We start from the raw sequence: 19,376 nt of genomic DNA, 5'->3' as shown, positions 1-19,376 counted from the left end.
TTTTGAAGAGTGAATGTTGCTGAGCAATTCCAGAGGCAATTCCTTTTTCATATCCTACAATACTAGATGAAAATTTGCATTATTTAGTCACTAGTACAACTGGTGCAAACAGATGATTGTCTAGGCAGATACAATTATATACACATTGCAAATTAACTTGGCTTCTGCAAATGCTAAAGCCGTGCTATATCAGTAATAATCTGCCAGGCATCCTGTAATACTGGGTAATACTAAAGCAGCATAGCTAATAGGGACAGCCAGATAATTACAAGAAGATTATATACTGTATGTCATTAAAGGGACACAAAACACAAACATTTTATATGATGATTCAGATAGATAGTTTTAAACAATGTTTCAATGTATTTCTGTTATCAATTTAGCTTCATCTTCATAGTATCCTTTATTGAAGGAGCAAAAATCCACTACTGGTAGCTAGCTGAACACATCCGTAAGCTAATGACAAGAGGCATATATATATATATATATATATATATATATATATATATATATATATATATATATATATATATATATATAAAGAAAACTAGATAATAAAATTAAATTGGAAAGTTGCTTAAAATTGTATGCCCTATCTAAAAAAAATGTTTTCATGTCCCTTTAACTATCTACCTTGGATATCAGGAGAGCGGGAACATAATTTCTCTATGTGGTTGCAAAATGACTAATTCATCTATAAATATAGTTATAAAATAAAAGAAGCAGTTAACATCTTGGGGCATTTATCATTACACACGCATTTCTCATGAAACGTTTGTGCAATGCTGCCACCTATACATTCGCAGGGGGTGTCAATCAACACGATTGTATCCAATCAGGCTAATTGCTGTCCACCCCCTCAGATGTGGCGGACGAGTTAAGAAGCAGTGGAAACAGATGCTCGCACAAAACAGATGCATATGGGGCTTGATAAATCGGCCCCCTAGTGTAACATTCTGCAGTATTCCAATAGATTAACATGTCAGCAAAGTCCAAACACTATTAGAGCAGATTACAACTTTGTCAAATTGTTTTCCACTGGTTAAGTTCTACTGACCACTTTCCTTATTTTGAGGATCAAAACTGAACTTGAGTTTGTAGAAGATAGGGTTTGCCACTGTCATTGTGTTTACAAAATGTACATTGTTTGGCTTCAGCAGAAATGATAAGAGAACAAATTACAAAATAGAGAGATATATGAGGCAAGGTAAGCATTGTGAAGCCTGCTGTGTGCTCATTCACTTTTCTGGGCTGAAAAATCCACACTTAAATTACAGGAAAATGGGGGAATTAAATAATGAAAGTGGGTGGGTGTGTAAAAAAACAATAAATAAATAAAAAAAAATAAAGAAACTGTAAAATTGTAGCACCTATTTTATCTAAAGGGGAAATAAAATATCCATTAAATACAGTAAAATTGCATAAATTAGCAAATGCATTAAAAAAGGCCATGCAATAGCACTTACTTCAAATCTCACATAAGCAGTGGATATTTTTATTGACATATTTCAGTTATATTTTAATTTTCTCGTACCTCGTATCATGTGACAGCTATCAGCCAATCACAGACTCATATATGCATATGAATAGTGAACTATAATTATTGTCTATAATTTAATATACTAAAAACAATTATATGGCATGTAACCCTATATACAGGTGCTACATTTATATATTGTAATTAAACTTAATGAAACCTAAAATCACGCTAACAAAAAGTAATAACATATGACCAGTAACTAATTAAAAGGGAATGGTGTCTTATGTATTATTGAGCTCTATCTCCTGGTTTAAAACCAATCATACCTCTTTATTTATGATATTGGTAGATTAAAACATCAATTTATTCAAAGAAACCAAATTACTCAGTATGGAAAATAATGTAGACATATAACAGTAAAACCTTTCAGACTTGACCCTAGGTGTATGGAAATACAGACTCTTGTTAAAACCACTGCTAGGAGGAGAGACAGGGTTCTTCCCGGGGCAATAGAAAAGAATTATGGGTCGATTTATCAAAGGCTTTGCAAGCCTTTTGACCCACTACGGCAGCAGGTTCTCATAAGAGAACCTGCACGCCGTATTTAACAAGCAGCGGTCATCAGACCGCTGCTTCCTTAATCTTTCACAACCTCTAAAGTGGCAAAATTCCATCTCCGTGGTCTAGTCCGACCAGGGAGATTGACAGCTTATGCCCGTGTGTGATTGGCTGTGCACGGGCAGGATTGCAAGCAAGCACAAAATAGCACTCATGTGCAATGCTGAATTCCGCCAGGGGAATTCAGCCCGCCAGAGGTGAGCTGCAGCGGATAGGGGCCAGTATGTGCGCCCCTGTCTGCCTCAGCTTGATAAATCGTCCCCTTAGTCCACGGGAGTAGACACTAATAGAGTCAATAAACAGCCAGTGTCAGGATACCAATCAATATAAGAACAGGGGTCAATACAGGAGCAGCTGGCACAAACCAGAGTCCTTGTGAGTAGCTGTAGTCAGAGAAGTCAGAATAGGAAAAGGGACAGGAATACAGGAGAGGTCAGAAGGAGGAAAGATAAAGCTGTGGGAGAACAAGCAGCCAAATAACCAATGTTAGTGTAGAACTGCAATGTATATGGTAAAGTTTATAAGGCAGAATCTAGGAAAGGTGCATATGAGGCTTTGTTTTGTGAATTTGTGATGAAAACTCAGATATTTGTTTAGTTTTCACAGAAAAAAACAACAACTGAATATCCGATCAAATGTAATAATTAATTTAAAGAAAACATAGAAATACTGATGAAATTTGTCAGTATTCATTAGTTTACTTTTAGCTGTAAAGAGTTAAATACCTCTAGCGTGATGGAGAGCTGTGCTAAGCTCGACCCTAATAGGAGACATAGCATGGCGAATCCCAAGACCTGCGTTAAAGGTGAAGGTCCTTTAGTGCAGACCCTGGGATCTGCCGCACTAAGCCACCAATAAGCATGGGCCAGGGCTCATTGAAGAAGGCTTGAGATTAGCGCGGCTCTCAAGTGCGCTAGTGGTAAGTATAAGGCTACTGGTGAACTTTCTCACCTGTATTAAAGGAACGTTTACATTTGTTTAAGGGATGTAAATGTTCCGAATATTCACTATTTGAATTATACATCACTTTAGTATTTATTTATTACACTGAATTATACATCACTTTAGTATTTATTTATTTATTTTATTTATTTATTTTTTTGCAAAAGGGTTTATGCTTTTGCAAAACCAATAAAATTATATGTATTTATATATACGGAAAATCAGTTAAAGGGACAGTCTATTTAAAATTCCACTTTCATGATTCAGCATGCCATTTTAAAACAACTTTCCAAATTACTTTTATAATCAAATTAGTTTTGTTCTCTTTGTCTTCTTTGCTGAAAGCTAAACCTAGGTAGGCTCCAACTGATTTCTAAGCCGCTGGAGGCTGCCTTTTAACTTAGTACATGCTAGTTCATGTGTGCCAAGTAGATAATATTAAGCTCACTCACAGTTTTTATCTATCTTCAGTGGCCCACAAAAAGCAGAGCCACAGCAAAAGTAACCCTAATATAGAGCAGCTACATTCTATATTGATGATGACTGCTCACTGCTCAATACATTCAAAGGCATCTGTTAATATAACAAAAATCAATTCATAATATATGTGCAAGTAATATCAATGACTTTAAAAGGAAGAGGATTGCAATGGATTTAATAAGTTGTGCCTTGTAGTGAGATGTGTGTCCAGGGTCAGAACCAAAAATTGCCTGGCTCCTTAGCTTAGAAGCTTTCTTTTTCAAATAAAGATAGCAAGAGAACGAAGAAAAAATGATAATAGGAGAAAATTGGAAAGTTGCTTAAAATAGCATGCTCTATCTGAATCCTGAAAGAAAAAAATTAGGTTTAGTATCCCTTTAAATGATTTGTTAGCCAGTAAGTATGTAAGCTTCACTTTTGGGTAAAAGTTACTAGTCCACTCAATGTAAAGACAGGAAAAAGTCAAATTTTTTAATCATCCGTGACTACATGACTAGTGGAGGCTTCAAACCCTGTACTTTATTTTTCCTGCCATCTAGATTGTAGCATAAGCACCAGCTACTGCTTTAACTTTATTTAAAATTCCTTGATCAGTCATTAAGTATGTACTCCACTTTTGTTCATGACAATCCTAACCTCATTAAAAAAAAATATATACAAATAAATATATATATATATATTTATTTATTTTTATATATTTTTTTAGTGCTACTGCTACAAGCCACCGTAGCATAACATATATATACAGTGGGGCAAAAAAGTATTTAGTCAGCCACCAATTGGGTAAGTTCTCCCACTTAAGAAGATGAGAGAGGCCTGTAATTTTCATCATAGGTATACCTCAACTATGAGAGACAAAATGTGGAAACAAATCCAGACAATCACATTGTCTGATTTGGAAAGAATGTATTGTTTTCTGTAAGTCTTCACAAGGTTGTCACACACTGTTGCTGGTATGTTGGCCCATTCCTGCATGCAGATCTCCTCTAGAGCAGTGATGTTTTGGGGCTGTCGCTGGGCAACACAGACTTTCAACTCCCGTCAAAGGTTTTCTATGGGGTTGAGATCTGGAGACTGGCTAGGCCACTCCAGGACCTTGAAATGCTTCTTACGAAGCCACTCCTTCGTTGCCCGGGTGGTGTGTTTGGGATCATTGTCATGCTGAAAGACCCAGCCACGTTTCATCTTCAATGCCCTTGCTGATGGAAGGAGGTTTGCACTCAAAATCTCACGATACATGACCCCATTCATTCTTTCATGAACACGGATCAGTCGTCCAGTTCCCTTTGCAGAGAAAAAGCCCCAAAGCATGATGTTGCCACCTCCATGCTTCACAGTAGCTATGGTGTTCTTTGGTTGCAACTCAGCATTCTCTCTCCTCCAAACACGACGAGTTGTGTTTCTACCAAACAATTCTACTTTGGTTTCATCTGACCATATGAAATTCTCCCAATCCACTTCTGGATCATCCAAATGCTCTCTAGCATACTTCAGACGGGCCCGGACATGTACCGGCTTAAGCAGGGGGACATGTCTGGCACTGCAGGATCTGAGTCCCTGGTGGCGTAGTGTGTTACTGATGGTAGCCTTTGTTACGTTGGTCCCAACTCTCTGCAGGTCATTCACTAGGTCCCCCTGTGTGGTTCTGGGATGTTTGCTCACTGTTCTTGTGATCATTTTGACCCCACGGGGTGAGATCTTTTGTGGAGCCCCAGATCGAGGGAGATTATCAGTGGTCTTGTATGTCTTCCATTTTCTAATTATTGCTCCCACAGTTGATTTCTTCACACGAAGCTGCTTGCCTATTGCAGATTCAGTCTTCCCACCCTGGTGCAGGTCTACAATTTTGTTTCTGGTGTCCTTCGACTGCTCTTTGGTCTTCACCATAGTGGAGTTTGGAGTTTGACTGTTTGAGGTTGTGGACAGGTGTCTTTTATACTGATAACAAGCAAATAAATTCTTTCCAATTTAGACAATGTGATTGTCTGGATTTGTTTCCACATTTTGTCTCTCATAGTTGAGGTATACCTATGATGAAAATTACAGGCCTCTCTCATCTTCTTAAGTGGGAGAACTTGCACAATTGGTGGCTGACTAAATACTTTTTTGCCCCACTGTATATATATGTTATGCTATGGTGGCTTGTAGCAGTAGCACTAGCTGCTACATTAACTATATAAGTTGTAGCTGTTACTCAGCTGCTCCTCTGCTGCACTAAATTTATTAAGCATAGAAAATGAGGAGTGGATGGTTTTGTGGTAACAACTAAGGGGTAGATTATAGTCCTTTAGAAAAACACATATCAAAAGATTTATCTACAAAAATTTGAATAGACTTTAATAGTGGATTCTGTTAACAACCTTTGGATAAGTTTTGTCATGATTGGTATCGACTCCATATTTTGGATGACCCTATAAGCTGAGGAAAAAAGTAGTTTTTTCTTTCTTTTTTTGATGAATAATTTGTTTGCAATACATTTTAGTCGTGTGCACATGCCTATTACAGATTAGTAACTTCTAGTTATGTATTTACTACTACTTTTTATTGCAGCTTACAACATTTTTGTGCTCCTAAGAATCAGTTATAATAAATTTGTTTCGCGGTAGGATACTTATAAAATGAAGATATTATTTTGTTCAATCTTCGGGTATTAATTGAAAAATTGCATAGGAGTCAAATCTGCCAGGAAACAAAATGAAGCTTTGAAACCACAATTCCACAAGAAACAGGTCCCATAAAGAACAACGCCCTTATTAAACTAATTACACATTGTTTGACAGAAAAATATAATGCAATTTCTGTTGAGAAGTACATTAAATAGAAAAAAAATAGAAATGTTCATATAAATATGGTCCAGAAAACAATATGGTTTGAAAGATTTGGTTGTTTATATATGTAATCATTTAAAGTTAAAAAAAAATCTACTGTAAATAATTGTACCTCTTTTTCTTAACAGGACATGAAACCCCACATTTTTCTTTCAAGATTAAGACAATTATAAACAACTTTACACTTTATATCTATTAATACATTTGCTTCATTATTTTGGTATACTTTGTTGAAGGAGCAGTAATGCCCTACTGTGATCTAGCTAACACATTATCTGAGCCAATGACAAGAGGGATATATGTGCACCAACCAATCAGAAGCTAGCTCCCAGTAGTCCATTGCTTTTTCTGAGACTACCTACGTATGCTTTTCAACATCTATATGAATCATGAAAGTTTAGTTTTGATCTTGCTGTAGGGTTCCCACCTCAGCCATGTTTTCCTGGACACTTTCTGGATAGTTTCTGGATAGCACTATTCATATTCCTCCCTGCACACCCTGCAGCATGTGTAACTTATAAGTGTTCTGTATTTTAAGGGACGGGTGGCAACCCTACCTTACTGGCACTTTAATCTCCCTTTAATAGTATATGAATATGTTGACCACATTCAAATTTTGATTCTTATAGATTTCAATGCAAGCGTATGGGAATCAATATTCAAATGAAATATTTAAATGTTAACATTTTCTATAGGGAGATTTGATTAACATTAGAACAAACCAAGGCAAACATTCTACAAATCAATTGTCAAAATTGTAACCTGAATTAGGTTTGAGTCCATTCTTCTGAGGTCCATAAAAGTATTAATCTTCAATTTGTTAATAACAATTAGTTATATTTATCACCCACTGGTTGAAAAGCCAAACCTGCAAGTTACTTGATTTTATTTCTATTAGCTCACTATGCGCTAGTTTACAAGTGGAGCACTAATTTATTGCATATCTGCAAACGGGAACATTTGAAGAATTTTGAAGAAGGTCGTCTCTCCAGCGCACTAGAGGTACATATTTTTAACTCCTATGGTAATTTAAAGTAAATGATTGAATACTGACGAGTTTCTTCAGTATTTCTTCAATTTCTTAAAATTTCTTTATGCATTTGTTTTGAAATTTGTTTCGTGAAAATGACACAAATATCTGTGTTTCGTTAATAAATTTGCATTTAGAATGCACATGTCTAGTTAAAGTTTTACTTAAGGCCTAGCTGAACACATCTGACAAGCCAATGACAAAATATATAAATGTATAGCCACCAATCAATAGCTTGCTTCCAGTAGACTATTGTTGATCTTATGCATACCTAGGTATACATTTTTAACAGAGGACACCAAGAGAACCAAATACATTTGTTAATATAAAGTAAATTGAATAGTCTCTTTAAAAAAAAGTAAAATATCTACTGGCTGTTTCTCACATTCTATTGGTCTATCCCAGGTAGCGTTGAATCCACTCATTGTTCAACTGAACAGCCAAGTAACAGAATCCTGGGACAGTTTCCTGTTCTTTCTTAATAATTGTTATTGCCTTTTTCCTGTTTCTAGCAACTTTAAAATGATAAATCATTATTTTGAATAGCTTTTGAAAAGACTGTCACATTGATCAAAACTGCTATATTGTATTTTTCTGGAAATTTGACAGAAGCAGAATGAATGAGTTATGTGTTTGATTCAACAAGTAACAGTGTCTAACTCTTGTAGCAAAAAAAAAAAAGACGCAAACACAGTTTTATAATTATGTTGTTTTTTTTTCATGCATGCTTGTCTAAATGTTAGCACTTCTGAATGAACGATCTTTACTTTGTCAAAAAATAGAAATAATGAATAGCGTGGTATTTATGTTCCAGCCTTTCCAGTAAGTGGAACCACTGGGCTGTGCGCAGAACATTTACAGAAGTATTTACAGAAACATAAACATGATAATTATTACATTTAAACTGGAACAGCCCTGGCTATAGTCTCATAAGATTTTTTAAGATAACTTTGTTAAACCGCACAAAAAAAAAAAAAAGAACATTGTCACGTGGATCTAATTGAAAATATGAAATTAGCCATCTGCAAAGGCTCAGCTGTGATTTCCTGTATCTACAAGGCATCTGATACTCTAAAACTAAAGTCTGCATCACTTATTTTGTGTAATTCTATTATATGCAGGAAAATGTAAGTATTATGGAGGGATCAGGTGGAAAAACAGAAATAATAAATAGGCTGCAAATAAAGAAGCAAACAGAGAATAGCAATTTAGAGAGTTTGATAGATTTTAGATTTCATTCCACACTATATAAAAAGACTGATAAAGTTGGCTAATAATTTATCTTTATCTCTCTTTTAAAATAAATATATATATATATATATATATATATATATATATATATATATATATATATACATATATATATATACACACACACACGCACAAGCATACCTCACTTTATTGTGGTGCACAGATATTGCTATTTTTACAAATTGAAGTTTTGTCACAACTCTGTGTCAAGCAAGTCTATGAGCGCCATTTTTCCAACATATACACATATAAACACATAAGTTCCCACTGGAATATGGACCTCAATTCTACTTGTATTTATTTGATAAATGTTGTCCTATGTATTAAACATTTTGTATTATTGTTGTACTTTAATCTTTGTACCCATGGTCAGTGCTGCGGAATTTGTTGGCACTATATAAATAAATAATAATAATAATAATAATATAATAATAATGAACACACCTATATACACACAACAACAGCAAAAAGATTTATGACTCACTGAGGGCTCAGATGATGGTTAGCATTTTTTTTAGCAATCAGGTATTTTTTAATTAAGGTGGTTCACATTAGTTTTTTTAGATATGATGCTATTGCACACTTAATATACTACAGTATAGTGCAAATATAATTTTTAAATGCACTGGGAAACAAAACAAATAGTGTGAGTCCCTTTATTGATATATTGAGGTGGTCTGGAACTGAACCCACAAAATGTCAGAGGTACGCCTGTATGTATATATATATATATATATATATATATATATATATATATATACATATATATATATATAAATATATACAGTATATATATATATATATATATATATATATATATATATATATATATATATATATACAGTATATATATATATATATATATATATATATATATATATATATATATATATATATATATATATATATATATATATATATATATATATTTATATACTGTATATTATACACACACACAAGGGTAGAAAAAATATGTTAAGATAAGGAAGCATTTGTGTTTTTAGAAAGTGATCAAATAAGGAGATCTGATTTGCCTGCAAGCTCAACCGATTTTGATGGGTTGTGGTATCAAAGAACAAAACCATATACACAACTAATATTTCTCATAGATTTTATTCCCTGCTGCTGGTATGATAAGTTATTGGAAACACATTAATTTTATAGTATACTATCCCTTTAAAGGGACATAATACTTATATGCTAAATCACTTGAAACTGATGCAGTATAACTGTAAAAAGCTGACAGAAAAATATCACCTGAGCATCTCTATGTAAAAAAGAAGATATTTTACCTCACAATTTCCTCAGCTCAGCAGTGAAAATTTTGTTTAAAACGTTATAATTCAGCTGTTGCTGAGCTGCAGGTAAAAATAATTAAAAAAAATGAAGAAATGAACAGCAGCCAATCAGCATCAGCAGTGCTGAGGTTATGAACTCTTTTACTGTGGTCTCATGAGATTTCACTTAACTCGTATGAGATTTCATAGTGAACATCCTTAAACTTTATATGGAAATAAGATGAGAGTGCACAAGGCTCAATCCCTTAGCTGTCCTGAGACAGACATACTGATTTGCTGCTTAGAAGTCCTTTACAATGGGATGTGGCTACTGAGGAACTTTTGAGGTAAAATATCTTTCTTTTTTACATAGAGATGTTCAGGTGATATTTTCTAGTCAGCTTTTTACAGCTATGCTGCATCACTTTCAAGTGTTTCAACATTTGGGTATCATGGCCCTTTAATTTAATAAATACAATGGTTGTAGAACATGGTCATGAGAAGTTGTCTTGCTATAGAACTACTCTTCAAAATATGCTGCCCCTACAAATATTGCTGTCCACATGATACACCCATCAAATACCCATCTCCACCAGAAAACATAACTCTCCTTTTATGACACAAAACACCTCCCTTCTCCACCAGATTGGAAGTGGCTTCACATATAACCACTGTACCCTGCTTTAGAGGGGGATATCACATAACACAGCACTTACCTTTCTGTTTAGACACTTTAGTTTTCAGGTGCCTTTCACACGTTGCTTTCGCATTTACTAAAAGTAAAATCTGTTCTTCCTTAGTGATAACATCATCTGCATCCACCTGCAAGAAGCAAAAATGGTAAGGTTATTTTCTATATGGAGCTTGTTAAATTTTCCTATAAGCGATGACTTGTGGCAGATTTTCAAGAATAATGAATAACAGTTTTAACTATCCAATTTTAAAGAAACATAAAACCCAAAGTTTTTTCTTTCATTATTCAGATAGATCATACAATTTTAAATAACTGTTTAACATCTCCTGCCGCATGCTGACAGGAATAACAATGCGGTCCTGGAACAGTACCAACCCATCCAGCTCTGTGAGCTGCGACCTTTCTGACTGGTAAGAACTTAAAGACATCCAGGCTGCCCGACTCTCAGGCAAACCTTCTTTTATATACTTTATAACCTCTTGAAGGTCTGTATCTAAATATGTCTCTTTTCTTATTTGTTCTAGCTTCCCTTAAGAGATGGATTTAGAGGCCAAAACTGAATCTACATACACTTTCACATCTGATTCCGTTGAATATTCTATATTCTTCAGCAGCAGCCAGCAGGAGCCTGGAAAGTGTATCTGCCACAACCAGTTGTTTCCCCGGCACATGCACTGCCTGAACGTTGAACCTGAGCAGCCTCATTATAAGTCTCTGGCATCTTAGGGGTGTTTTGTCAATATCATAGGAGTTGATTAGAGGGACTAGCGGTTTATGGTCAGTCTCCAGACTAAATTTCTCTAAACCCACTAGGTAACGCTGAAAGTGCTCACACGCCCAAACTGCAACCAGACACTCTTTCTCAATTTGGGTGTATTTCGACTCAGCAGCCGTCAGTGTACGGGAACAATAGGCGATGGGCTGTAGTTTGTTCCCATTCAACAGCAGGAGTGTGGCCCCCAACCCATAACTGCTTGCATCAGCATTAACTGCAGTCTTTTTGGAAGGGTCATAGAACCCCAACACTGGGGCAGACCCCAGCAGGGACTTGACCTGCATAAAATATTATTCCTGTGAAGGTCCCCAGACCCAGGCAACATCTTTCTTTAGCAACTCTGTGATAGGGTGTAGTATAGTGGATAAATCTGGAAGGAACCTGCCAACATAATTTACAAGGCCCAATATTTGTCTCAGCTCATGTACATCAGAAGGACTTTTCATCTGTTCAATAGCACAAATTTTCTCTGGTTCTGGCTTGATGCCATCCCCATTGATGATATGCCCAAAGTAACATAACTCAGTTTTCCTAAAATGGCATTTCTCTTTATTTAACTTCAGCCCGGACTCTCTAACAGTCTGCAGCACACAGCTCAGTCGCTGATCATGTTCCTCCAATGTAGACCCATACACCAAGATGTCTTCCATGACGACTGCCGTGCCCACGTGGTCTCTTAAGAGAGAACTCATTTCTCTTTTAAAGATTTCAGGAGCAGAGGATATCCCGAAGGGGAGTCTGCAGAAGCAAAACCGTCCTACCAGTGTAATGAAGGTAGTCAGTTTGCGGCACTTTCGATCTAGAGGTATCTGCCAGAAGCCGCTAGAAGCATCCAATGTAGAGAAGAAATTCACCCAACACAATTTCGGAGCTATGTCTTCAAGTGTCAGCAGAACATATCTCTCTCTCTTCACCGCCTCATTCAGCCTTTTCAAGTTTACGCAGATGCGTACCTTCCCGTTTTTCTTCTCAACAGGCACAATGGGGGCACACCAGTAAGTTGCTTCAACAACCTCTTCAATAACCCCCATATTCTTCATACGCAGAAGCTCCTTCTCCACTTGAGGCATGAGCGGGAATGGAATTCTATGGGGAGTGGTAATGCTGTATGGGACTGTGTCACCTTTAAATTATATATACGGACTGGGTTGCAATTCAGTAGGCCCAATTCACCAAACATTTCTTCTGAGATCTCATTCACTCTGGCTACTAGGCCCAAACCACAGGCTGCTTTTCTGCTCAATAAGTTGTTAACACACTGACCTCTAATCACATGTACCCACATGGTGAATTTCCTCTGCTTGTACTCGCAGATGGCAAGAAATTTCCCCGCACAATCAATGCGGCCACCAGGACTATGGACTTTTGTTGTAACTTTCGCCAGCTGGGGCTGTCGAGGCAGTTTTATGAATGCTGCAAGGGTCATTACAGTGATGTCTGCTCCTGTGTCAATCTTAAAGGCAACTTTGTCTCCCATTACAGTAAGAGTAACCCTCCAATCTTCTTCTGAACCTGGCCGTTCAACAACAAACCCTACAAAGGATACTTCTTGACCCTCCTGGTCGCTATCCACCTGCATCTCCTTAATATATTCAGTTTTACACACCACTTCAAAATGGCCCATTCTGTTACATTTTGTACATATTTTGTCTTTAGCAGGGCATATGACACTCTGATCATGGGCACGGTTGCACCATGTGCATCGGGAATGCTGTGCCCATCCGCTTCTAGGCCTATCTGTTGCCCTTGGTCTACACACTGTGCCTTTCACTAGCAGATCTCCTGAACTGCTGAACATTAACCACAATACTCTCAGACCTCAGATCATCACTTTGCTTTTTCATTAGTTCACGCTGGCGGGCCATCCTAATAGCCCATCTAACTGTAGCTTCAGTAAGACTTCAGCATCTGCAATTCCTATGACTATTCTGTCTCTGATTTGCTCCTCTTTAGCAACACCAAACTCACAGAATTTAGCTAGTTCATATACGCTGCGCACAAATGACTCCACAGATTCTCCCACACGCTGAGTACATTTGTAAAAACAAGCCCTCTCATGAATCACATTTCTTTTGGGCACAAAGTGGGCACTGAGTTTATTCATAACTATTTCAAAGTCAAATTCTTCCCCTTCTTGGAAAGTAAAGGCATTGAACACTGGCTCCACATCTTTCCCCATAGAGTATAAAAGAGAATTAACTTGTACTTCACCACTCTCCTTGTCCAGCTCGGAAGCAAACTGCTGAAACTGCTGACGCCATGTGGGCCAAGCTGCAGACTGAGAAAAATCAAAAGGCTCATATGGGGTAAACTTCGACATCGTCATCAATCAGGAAACAGAAGCGCAGGCAAGGACTTCTGACACCATGTCATGAGATGCAGGACACAGCAAAGAGGGTACAACACTATTTTATTGTACAGCATGAGAATATACATCTGGTACCATTGATCTCACTTAGTAACTTCGACATAGATAATAACGGACCTAAGCTCCGCCCCCATTCGGAGACGTTGCTTCCCACTTTCATCACAGTATCCTTTGTTGAAAGAACAGTAAAGCACTACTGGACACTAGCTTGAAAGCCAAGGACAAGACACATGTATGTGCAGCCACCAATCAGCAGTTTCTAAGCTTCTAGGTACACTCGAGCAAAGGATGTAAAGAGAACGAAAACAAATTAGATAATAGAAATAAATTGGAATATTATTTAAAATTGCATGCTCTATTAGAATTGTGAAAGAAAAAAATGGGTTTCATGATCCTTTAAATCAAATGATTATTGTTCAGCAATCATAATCTCATGGTTTACTTGCAGTCTTTAGAAATTATATTAATGGGATATTTTCATAAGACTGGAGATTGGAGAGAATTATCTGATTACACAAAATCCATAATTTGCAGAAGGTTAGTGAAGCTTATCTCCTCAGAGGACTTAGGCCCCCATGTACTAAAGATTGAGCGAACAAGCTTCTCAACTCGAGAAGTTGTCTGCTTGTCTTTGCAACATATGGGAAGCGGACGAACAGGATCCGCTGTCAGTATGTATCATTACATGCTGTAGCGTGTGTGTAAAGCCTTCCCTCGCATGACCAATCACATGAGAGAAGAAACTGTCAATCACTTAGTACATTGAGCCCTTAAAGGGCCAGTAAACCCACAAAACAATGTTATATAATTTTACACATAGTGCAGAATTATATAACACCAGCTTAGCGCCAGCTTTCTACCTGAAAGGATTTCAGAGAAATCTTCCTACAAAAATGACTTTTACACTATGCCGCTCTTGACTCTACTGAGCGGGTCTGTTTGTTTTCCCTAAGCACATCGGGCACGCTGTCTATTCACAGCTAGCCCGATCGTGCCATTAAACTCAATGTAGCTCACCCCCCTGCTCTTGTCTGGTAGCAGGAGCAAGCTACATTGAGTTTAATGGCGCGATCGGGCCGACTTTGAATAGACATCGTGCCCGATGCGCTTAGGGAAAACCAACAGGCCCGCTCAGTAGAGCCAGAAGCGGCTTACTGTAAAAGTAATTTTCGTAGGAAAATGTATCTGATGTGTTCATACTGCATACTGTATATGTAATATGTATGTGGATATGTCATTGTAACGTTACACACCCTGTGACTGGTTGTTTGCCTGGGAACCTTGTCTCAATATGATAAATGGTGGCCTATGAATCAAAATAAAATTATATATAGTTTTAATGAGTAATTATTTGGTAAGTTTCAAACCTTTATATAGCTACTGACACAGAAACAAATACATGAGAACCGAACAGTTCATACATGAATGAGCCAACTGCAAAGAGGAGGAAAGGGCAAATGTCTGTTTTGGGGAAAGGGCAAATGTCTGTTTAATTTGTCTTTTTGTCTTTTTGATATTTAAATGGTCAATCAAATGTTCTACCATTCTAATATTTCTATAACACAACTCTTACAGGGACATTTTTGGTCAAAATTTAAATGCACATAGATGAATTACATCTTTGAATAGAAACATATTTGCAATATATATGTATTGTCAAAAATGCTTCTAGTAAAAGTTATCACTGTTTATTGTTAGCATGTCTCCCTGCATGTGCATGTGAAGCATATCTAGATATTCTCAGTGCACCAGCATTTTAATACTGCAGCTTATCAGAGTGCCAGTGAGGTTTGTATCATGTCAGTAATTAACAAATTGAGTCATTACCAGATGGTACAAGCAAGTGCTTTGTTGAAAATGCTGGTGCACAGTGAATACTTAAATAAACTTTTGAAACAGCTATAGCTTTTAGTAGAAGATTTTTACCAATACATGTATATCCCAAAAATGCTTCTATTCAAAACTAAGACGCATCATGTGCATCCACATTTTTGCTGGAGTGTCCCTTTAACATGTGAACATTGAATGTTAACTATAATGGGTAAATCTTTTGGCACATTTGTTATTTATAAGAAATGTTGCCCGTGATTTTTATTCTGAAGAAATGCTGATTTGTTTTGAAAGAAATATGTACATTTGTTTTTGCAAATAAAACTAAAGGGACACTAAGTTAAAATTTAATGATTCAGTTAGACTATAATGTTTAAAGAGACTTTCCAAATTGTGCACAGTATTTTTATATGCACACTGTCTGAGGCACCAGCTACTACTGAGCATGTGCAAGGATTTACAGTTTATTTGTATTAGCTGATGGCTTTTACATGATACAGGGGGATTTAGCTGCAGTTACCATGATGGTAACATCTTGCTTGCTTGAGTTGTTTTCAATAGGAAATCCTGACTTGAGTCTGCAGACAAAAAGGCTACCCACTATCATTATTTTAGTATAAAGTACACTGTTTTGCAGCTGTAGCCAATTGGGGAATATACAGTATATGCAGCAGTGTTAGCCTTGAAAGTCTGCATTTTCAGTTATAAAAATTAGAAAATCCACAATTGACAGATCTAAGTTACATGAAAAGGGGGCAAAATAAATCATGAAAGTATAGTACAAAGTTTTTTTACTATGCATAACTACACACAAAAAAAGACATAAAGTCAAAAATAAACTTTTATGATTCAAATAGAGCCTGTAATTTTAAACAACTTTCTCATTTACTTCTATTATCACATAGTCTTTGTTCTCTTGGTATAATTTGTTGAAAAGCATATCTAGGTAGGCTCAGGAATGTGCACGTGTCTTGAACACTATATGGCAGCAGCATTTGTAACAATGTTTGTAACATTAATGCAAAAACACTGCTGCCCTATAGTCTTTAACAATGTACAATATTGTTGCAAAGACTAGTCATAAGTGCTTAGGACATATGCAGACTTCTGAGATTATCAAGGTATGCTTTCAAAAAATTATACTAAAATAATGAAGTAAATTTGATAATAAAAGTGAATTGTAAAGTTGTTTAAAATTACACGCTCTGTTTGAATTATGAACGTTTAATTTAGAAATGTTTGGCTCTTTAAAATATCTGATAAACTCAATAACAGAATATATTTATAGATGTAATACTGTGTATTTCTATTTTTTTTCTATTATTCTGTGGAAAATATATTTTGAGAACTATTTTATGTTAAGTTGGAAAGAGGGGTCTCTCAAGTCTCACTGAATTGTTTCATTGTATCATTAAGGCTGCCCTATGGGCCAGGTTATCAAAAACTCTCCTGCTTGAAGATAGTTTTTTATTCTCTTATAAAAATTCAAAACCTGGAAGTTCCAGAGAGAAGAAATTCCATAGAAAGCAATTAAGTTCTCTGGGATACAGAATCTCACAGAGAGAGTAAGGTTAACAGGGGGCCACCTGGCACTGATTTAAGTTTGCAGCAAATACAAATCAAACTGAAATGTTTTCACTACACTTTTACTTGTATTTGCTTCTAGTTTAGTAACATTCATTTTCTGTCCGTTAAACATGTGTATTGTGAATTGTTAGCAAATTTTCCCTGAATACAATTGGCAAGATAAATCACTAGGAATTACAGGTGTAAAGTGCTTAAAAATATCATGAGAGTTTTGAGAAAGCTTCAGACACTTCCAGGGAACTACCCTGTCACTCCCACCTTCTGACATTGTCAGGCTTATTTCACAAAGAAAAAAATACAAAGTGTAATATAATTTGTAAAATAAACACAGAAATATACAAAGTATTATCCCAATTTGTTAAACTAATACAGACACTTTCAAAGCATAATCAAAATTTTAAAATCACAATCCTAAATGCACTGATATATACAAACTTTAAATACATTAAAATAAAAAATAGAAAGTGCAAAGCTTAAGTGTAACATTAACAGGACAAAATCTAACGTCTAATGCAGTATTAAAAAAAAAAAAATCACTAAGTGTAAATTCCAGAAGACTCTCATATCATGCAGTGCTATTATTCACTGGGCTTGTCTCTCTTTCACATTCAAAAATGCAGGAATGCCCCTTGAAGAGATACAGCAAAATTTGCCTTTTTAGGATCTTGTTAACGATCACACGGTGATAGAGAATCATTTGAAAGAATCTCATCTGAGTGGAGAGCTTTAGATCATCAGTCCCTATACATAGGTAAGACAAATTTGTGAGGCTCCTAAACACATTCCCCTTACCCCCGCCCCCATGTATGCCCTTCCCATTGTAACACTTCGCTAAATCAACAAGAAGTAAGTATTTTCTGGAATCTTTACAAGGGGAATCTCTGGAACAACTAGTAAAAGAACCAACTAGTAAAATTTACTTACAAACAGTGATATAGTATCTGAAGTGTCTGTGGGTGAGAACTTAGGCTCTAGTGATCATTAGTCTGTATGGTTTAATATTCAGGCAAAGGTACTTTGCAACCATAGTAAAACAACAGTTGTAGACTTTAGAATGACTGATTTTTCTTACATGGGCAAATATCTAAATAAAACTCTAAAAGTGATGGTACTGATTACAGGAGCATACGAACAGTGGAAATATTTTAAAAATGTTATTCTAGATGCAAAAAACACTGTATTAAGTTTGTTTGTAAAAGTAAAAAAAAAAAAAAAAAAAACCCAATATTGTGTTCAAGAGAAGTAGCACAGGCAGTTAAGACAAAAGACAGTCTATAAAAATTCAAACTCACTGGCTTAGAAGAGGATTAGAAAAATTAGAGAACCCAACAAAAGATGACAAAGCAATTAATCAGAAAGGCTGATACCTTGTACTTTCTCGAACCCTCACCCATGATGACAGTGCAGGCCACCCCAAAACCTGCCCATGGCATGTGATCCTTTCGCCCCCTTCCCAAAGGGCAGTCCTGGCCCTATTTGGCCCTATGTCTCCCTCTTTCTCCATTACCTATTATATGCCAGATATGTTTCTGTGTTTCAAAATAGTAATAAACTAGAACATTCCATTAAGTTTTATATTGGCGTTCATTAAATATGAGGCAAATCAAACTTGGCACTAAGAAAAAAATGCATTTCTTAAATAATTGGTTTAACATTTTGCAGGCATTAGATATGAAAGCTGAACGAGCCTGTCAAGAATGAATTTCATCATCTTATTATTAACATACATTTTATTTTATAATGTTAAATGATGCATTTTAAATAAGTCCTGTCGGAGGAAGTCCAGTAACTTTTTCTATGCCAGAGGCATTTGGGTGATTTTTTTTCCTTTACTTTAATTTTTCATCCGCAAAAAAGTATAACTAATATGTCCTAAAGTACATGATATTTAAATAATGCTTTAAAGGGACACTGAACCCAATTTTTTTCTTTTGTGATTCAGATAGAGCATGAAATTTTAAGCAACTTTCTAATTTACTTCTATTATCAAATTTTCTTCCTTCACTTGGTATCTTTATTTGAAATGCAAGAATGTAAGTTTATATGCCCGACCATTTTTGGTGAACAACCTGGGTTGTTCTTGCTGATTGGTGGAAAAATTCATCCACCAATAGAAAAGTGCTGTCCAGAGTTATGAACTAATACAAAAGCTTAGATGCCTTCTTTTTCAAATAAAGATAGCAAGAGAATGAAGAAGACAATGAGAACTAAAATTC

General features: G+C 36.0%; 1 protein-coding gene across 1 annotated transcript in view; it reads right to left on the bottom strand.

Annotated features, from left to right (window-relative positions):
* PTH1R (parathyroid hormone 1 receptor) overlaps positions 1-19,376 on the bottom strand; it is a 760,867-nt gene that overhangs the window by 401,137 nt on the left and 340,354 nt on the right. The window contains exon 2 of the mRNA XM_053713727.1: positions 10,623-10,728. Coding sequence (XP_053569702.1) covers positions 10,623-10,728 — 106 coding nt within the window. The remainder of the gene's footprint in view (positions 1-10,622; positions 10,729-19,376) is intronic.

The sequence above is a fragment of the Bombina bombina genome, chromosome 5, assembly GCF_027579735.1.
Source record: "Bombina bombina isolate aBomBom1 chromosome 5, aBomBom1.pri, whole genome shotgun sequence".
Lineage (NCBI taxonomy): Eukaryota > Metazoa > Chordata > Amphibia > Anura > Bombinatoridae > Bombina > Bombina bombina.
Note: the sequence above shows the minus strand (reverse complement) of the source record. Positions and strands in the feature narration are given on the sequence as shown.